The sequence below is a fragment of the Gadus chalcogrammus genome, chromosome 12 (genome assembly GCF_026213295.1).
Source record: "Gadus chalcogrammus isolate NIFS_2021 chromosome 12, NIFS_Gcha_1.0, whole genome shotgun sequence".
In the NCBI taxonomy this organism is placed as follows: Eukaryota; Metazoa; Chordata; class Actinopteri; order Gadiformes; family Gadidae; genus Gadus; species Gadus chalcogrammus.
This window is the reverse complement of record NC_079423.1, coordinates 4,491,667-4,498,248: the sequence shown is the minus strand read 5'-3', so window position 1 is coordinate 4,498,248 and position 6,582 is coordinate 4,491,667. Positions and strand designations below refer to the sequence as shown.

The following is a 6,582-nucleotide window of genomic DNA, read 5'->3' as shown; positions in this document are numbered from 1 at the left end:
GAAGAAGCATGTGTTTCACACTCACTCCAACACACCGACACAGAGGTGACAGATAGAGGGGGGGAGGGAGCGGGATGAGGGAGGAGTGGAGTGAGAGAGGGAGGGAGGAAAAGGGGAGAGAGGGCGAGGGAGAGAGGTGGGGGATAGAAAGGGAAAAGAGGGAGGTAGGGACGGGGGAGGGAAGGACAGGGAGGGAGGATAAGGGAGAGTGAGGGAAGTGCGGAAGGGAGGGAGGGAAAGAGGGAGGTAGGGAGGGGGGAGTGAAAGAAAGGGAGGGAGGGAGGATAAGGGAGAGTGAAGGAAGTGAGGAAGGGAGGGAGGGAAAGAGGGAAATTGGGATAGGGAGGGATAAATGAGACAGGGAGAGCGGGTGGGGAGAGATGGAAAGGGAAGGATAAAAGAAAAAATATACATATGGCCCAATACACATGGAGCCGATTTTTGGTGAAACCGCATAAGGGTGCACTCACACTAGGCCATCTGGCCGTGGCCGTTGGCCGTTTTCACACCTAACCGTGCTCAAATGGCCCCATTGTTCTATGGCCTGCACTCACACTAGGCCGTCTGGCCGTGGCCGCTGGCCGTCGCAACTGTGGCCTGGCCACGGTAGGCTCTTGTACATACGTCATCACGTCGTAACGCGTCATCACCAAGCGTCCGCTGCATGGACCATAATAAAGTCTGCCGCCAGTCAGAGCTTTAACAACAATACAGAGAACACAGTTCGCACTTTGCTGAGTCTGTTGCTTATTTGGAGCCGTTCTCAGATAGAGCCCACTCTCGCTGCTGTTTTTTTCGAGTACGTTTTCGACTTCTCTATGGGGACAATGCCTAGTTGGCAGGGGGGTTCTAGTGGGTGAGGGGTAGGGCCGTCTCCGTTACCGTCCGGCCCTGAATGTGTCACTCATCCACTAGAGTAATGCCACTAAACACACCTCTAACCCACAGCTGTCCCTGCCTGCCTGTGTGTGTGTGTGTGTGTGTGTGTGTGTGTGTGTGTGTGTGTGTGTGTGTGTGTGTGTGTGTGTGTGTGTGTGTGTGTGTGTGTGTGTGTGTGTGTGTGTGTGTGTGTGTGTGTGTGTGTGTGTGTGCGCGTGTGTGTGTGTGTAGATTACCAAGCAACTTGTTTACCTGATCCTAATCTCTTTATGGATCATGTAACATTCCTCAGGATAAAAAGAAGCTTTAATACCACAACATAAATATAAAATATACACAACACACACATCCCATGCCTGTTTCCAGCCACCAGGTCTGCCTCACCCAAAGTTGAAGGCTAGTTTAATTCACTAATTTTCACATATACACCAGCTTTGACAGCTGCATTCACACATGCACTCCCACTTACACACACTTCCATGCAGACATTCATGCATCCATTCATACTCAACATCCAGCCACCCATTCGCACAAACTAATTTTAAAATATATATACACCAACATCCACCATTTCTTTATGAACATAATATATAGACGCCTTGCTTAAAGACACTTTGCCTCAACGATTAAGTCTGGGACAAAACCCTGCCATTACAAGACTAGCTTCACTACACTACACACTGTTGTTATTATTTTTACTATAGCATTTTAATTAGGGTGTTCCCCACTAAGCGTGTGTGCGCTTGGGTGTGTGTGTGTGTGTGTGCGAGCCTATGTATGGGGAGCCTGAGCAGAGTTAACAGCGGCAGTATCTTAGAGCAGAGCTGCTGTTCAGACCGGCCCTATTCCTCCTAATGGCCTTGGATCTCAGGAGCTCTCCTTAATGCGTGTTAATACAATGATACAGTGAATGTTAGCGGGGCCATAAAACCACCGCCGTTCACCCCGCGGGAACACTGTGTGGGGGGGGGGGGGGGGGGGGGGGGGATGTATACGGCTGTGTGTGTGTGTGTGTGTCCGCATGCTAGCGTGTGCATCGTATAGACTAGAGAGTGTGCCTGTGACTGTGTATGTGAGCACAGTAGGCCAGTGTGTGTGTGCGTGCGTGTGCAGGGTACTTTGTGTGCCGGTGCGTGACAGAGGTCTAGTGTGTGTGTGTGTGTGTGTGTGTGTGTGCGCGTGCGTGCGTGCGTGCGTGTGTGTGTGTACATAGAATAGTGTGTGTGCCTGTGTGTGTGTGTAAACCAATGTCTGTGTGCGTATAGCATAGTAAGTGTGTGCATGTGTGAGGGTCAGTGTGCATGTTTGTATGCATGTGTGCATGTATGTGCGTGGTAATGCCTGTGCGAGCGTGTGTGCGTGGTACCTTTTCCCCCTGTGGGCAGTAGCCCTTGATGAAGTCTTGACACACGGCGGCTGTGCGCGACACATACACATGACTGTAGGGACAGCTACTGTTGTTACAGATCCCGCGCAGGAAGTAGGAACACACCGGCATCTGGAGGGGGAAAATGGTTTTAGAGCTTGTTTCACGTTTGCGCTAGGCCCATGTAAATGTCGTTTTTCCATGATCACAAAGCCCATTGAATCTCGAGAGGCACAGTGTCAGCGGGACAGAGCGACAGGAGAGAGACAGCGAAAGAGAAGATAAAGCGAGAGAGAGAGGATGTGAGAGGGGGAGAGGTTGAGGCTGTGAGAGGGGAAGAGAAAGAGGGAGAGTTGAAGAAAGGAGGAAAAATAAGAAGGAAAATGAATAGAAATGGCAAAATATTAATTTATTAATTAGGGTTTCAGAGGTGCAAGCGAAAGAGTGCAAGGATTCTGGTCGGGTAGCGAGGGGAGGACTTCCCCGGCGGCAGGGCCTGGGTGGCTTGTGGGGATAGTCATGGTCAGGACAGGAGAGGATCCTTTGGCCTGCAGTGAACCGCCTTCTAAATATTGACCCGGGCTCCTGCAGCTGGGGAGGCCACGGTGATGTGTTCATGGACAAAATGTTCTCTCCATGTCCAGAAGGTGGCTACTGAGCTCTCCCCTTTCCCCCTCACAGGGGGGAGAGGGGGGGGTCGGTGTGGTGATTAGGGGCTCAGTCTTCTCTGGTTTCCTGTTAGTTATTTGTAGGGCGACAGGCCAAGGATTGAGTTGGTATAGATAGACGAACCCCAGGAGAGAGAGAGAGTACAGTGTGTGCGGTGTGTTGTGGTTGATTTGGGGGGGAGAGGGGTTTGAAAAGGTTGAAAAAGGTTTATTTATATTCAGACTTGTAAAGACTGTTGATAGGGTTGTTATTGCTGCTTTTGCATGTTGTATACATGTATTAATTGGCCAGAGTAAAGTGCTTTAGTTTGGGGTTAGGGTAGAGGGGGATAGTGAGTTAGTTAATTTTGGTCTGGGAACAGTTCATGTTGGGTTAAGTAGAGTTAGATCAGGTGTATTTAGGTTAAGAGCCATGTTGGGGCATGGCTGGGGTAGGTTAGGGTTAGGTTGGGACTAGGGCTGGTTTTACGGTAGAGTTATGTTAGGGTTGAAGCCCGGGAGATTAGGGTTACGTTAATGGTAGGTTAATATGGGTTGGGGTTAGGGTTAGGGTTAGGGTTAGTCCAGGGCAGGAGGGCTGGTGGCGTGGCACACAGACAGCTGGACTCTCAGTGAACATAGCATGACATCTGACACAGGTGCAGGCCATTGTGAGTAAGTGAGTGTGTGTGTGTGTGTTTGTGTGTGAGAGAGTGTGAGTGTGTGAGTTTGTGCATGCACGGATACAGGCACTTCGGAATAGGAGCTCAGACACCTGTTATAGGGTTATTTATCTTATAGAAAAGACAGCTTTCCCTCTCAAGTGTCCTCACATCACACACACTTAATCATCTCATGGCTGAGATGCAGGAACCATGGGCCAATGTGAAGACACACACCGTGGTGCGTTGACTTCAGCCGTAAAGTAAGGCTTTTTCTTTCTTTTAAGGATCTGGGTGAAAGCACCACATGACCAGAACAGTGCTTCACGTGACACCGCTCTCGCTCCACCCCACACCTGAGATGCTGACAACGTGTTTGGACAAGGTCACTCTCACGGATGACGTCCACTCCGGATGACGTCCAATCCGGTCCTTATAACTCCTTAACCTGGCACAGTGTCCTCAGCAGCGCGACCGTGGCTGAGGTGCACGTCACGAAACGGGACACTAGATATACACATGCGTCAGGGCCCAGAATGTTAAAGGGAGGATCGGTGTGGATGGTGGTTAAGAGCCAGTACGTGCTCTGGGCCCCAACCATACCGCGGTGGTTTGTGAGGTCATCCTTTTCTATGGGTTGAGGCCAAATAAACCACATATATTGTATGCCCTTTCAAAACAGGAATGACATTTCCTGATATTAAAACAAACATACAAATCTAGAGATAGACGTTGAGAGAGACTGAGAGCAAAGCATAGCTACAACAACTCAGATATCATCTTCTTCTACCATTCTCTCTCTCTCTCTCTCTCTCTCTCTCTCTCTCTCTCTCTCTCTCTCTCTCTCTCTCTCTCTCTCTCTCTCTCTCTCTCTCTCTCTCTCTCTCTCTCTCTCTCTCTCTCTCTCTCTCTCTCTCTCTCTCTCTCTCTCTCTCTCTCTCTCTCTCTCTCTCTCTCTCTCTCGCACTCGTCGTTAGAATGTAAGGCATCCAGACCTAAAACTTGGATGCAAGATCAGTGTTTGAAACTCTTGGTCCCGTTCAATATCAAATATATATCAAAAATACTTCTATAATTAGATATAATTGCATGTCTTTTCATGCAACAGACATACGACAACAACTCTGACAGCAATGTTAGGCAGAGTACATTGGAGGTGACCAAGGTGTCACCTCAACTACTAGTTCCATATTCAGCACTCACTTGAAATGAATATCGAATATGAGACAAATTTCCATCTGTCCACACCTGACGGTTAATGTGTTTTGGTGTCCTGCAATGATACAAGAGTGACCAAGACACCCCTCTCTCTATTCCCTAAGCATATAGCATAATATTAATAATACATAATAATCATAACAACTGCTATGATGTTGCTATGTTATGGTTGTTTGTTCATTATTTTCTTCATGTTATTAGGAGCCGGAACTATCTAATATCTTACATTCATAAATTACAATATTTAAATTAAATAATGTCTCTCTCCATGCCCCCATCCCCCTATCTATCTCTCCCTCTTGCTCCATGTCTCTATGTCTCTCTCTCATACCTCACTAATCAGGTCATGCCTCTGTGGCCCTCTAGCCAGGGACATGAATCCGAGCTGGCCCCCTGACGGCACGCACGATAGTCATGACACAATGTGTTCCAGCAACAGATAAAGATCTACATGTCTGGGTTGTGGTGAGGATTAGTATGGGCGTCGGACCTCATTAAGAACTCCAGTGATAATGGAACTGCGAAGCAGACCTCGGCACCAACAGAGAAAGGTCAACTGTCAGTTGATGGGAGCAGTTAGTAGTTTGGACCCACAGAAAACGTTGGGATCCAACCTGGTACCCCCCAGGAACCAGATGAGCTGCTAGATCTACAGGTATGCTATTGCCACTGTGCGTGCGTTCGTACCTTTTATTTCACAACCCTATGTGAGAAGTTACAAGTATGTGCGTCACCCTGCGTTCATGTGTGTGTTTGTCTGTGTCACCATGTGTGTGCGTGTGCTTGTGTGTGTGTTTCCATGCGTGCATGTGTGTGTGTGTACCTTTTCTTTGTCCACCCTATGTGAGAAGGGACAGGTGCCTGCAGCCTGCTTACAGGTTCCCCGCAGAAACCTTGCAGAACCATTAGGAAGACACCTCGTTAGGATCTTGTCATCACCAGAAACACAATGTTCAATATGTTAACAATAAATACGCAAAAACGTGAATTAAAATGAATAACACAACTTGTTATTTAGAACTTTTTGGGTTCATTGGTGGGAACTTCTTTACACTTTTTATGCTAATAAGAGAAATAAGAAAATACTTTATTGATCAAATAAATGACATTTCTGAATGCTGAATGCCAAACTGTGTGTGTGTATGTTGCTTGGTAATTGTTTTGATCACCTCCAGAGGAGGGACCTGTTGACAGTACCTCATGCATTTTGTTCATTACCTGGTGCAGACAGCCACCTTGTCTGGGTCGTGGATGTACGGGCAGCTGTCGCCGCGGTTACACTTCCCGAAGCGGTTGTAGTACATACAGTAGTTGCGCGGCTGCTGCTTCTTGCTGTGGGCGTTCCTGATGATGGCCAGACTGCGCTGCACCGCTCGGCTGAAAAAAATGGTTAACAGAGAGTATATAAGAGTTTATGGCACCGGGCTACAGCTGATGCCAACAGAGAGTGTAGTTCATAGCTACCCGTCTACAGGTGAAGCTAACGGAGAGTAAAGTTGTCGTTTGTTGATACCTGTCTACAGGTGAAGCTATCAGAAAACATAGCTAAAGTTTATAGCTACCCGTCTACAGTTTAAGCTATCAGAGAATATAGTTCAAGTTTAAAGCTACTGTACCTGGCTACAGGTTATGTTAACGGAGAATATAGTTATAGTTTAAAGTTACCTGGCTACAGGGGATGTTAAAAAGTATAGTTATGGTTTACATCAACCCGTCTACATGTGATGTTAACAAAGTATAGTCGTTGTGTATGCCTACCAGGGGATTAACAGATAAAATGTTGTAGTTCATGGCTACAGGTGATGTCAAC

The 6,582-nt window shown here is 47.6% G+C and overlaps 1 protein-coding gene across 1 annotated transcript in view; it reads right to left on the bottom strand.

Moving 5' to 3' along the window:
* zc3h3 (zinc finger CCCH-type containing 3) overlaps positions 1-6,582 on the bottom strand; it is a 52,530-nt gene that overhangs the window by 7,120 nt on the left and 38,828 nt on the right. The window contains exons 7-9 of the mRNA XM_056604064.1: positions 5,991-6,149; positions 5,596-5,665; positions 2,246-2,377 (exon numbers count right to left, since the gene is read on the bottom strand). Of these exons, the coding sequence (XP_056460039.1) occupies positions 2,246-2,377; positions 5,596-5,665; positions 5,991-6,149 (361 nt within the window). The remainder of the gene's footprint in view (positions 1-2,245; positions 2,378-5,595; positions 5,666-5,990; positions 6,150-6,582) is intronic.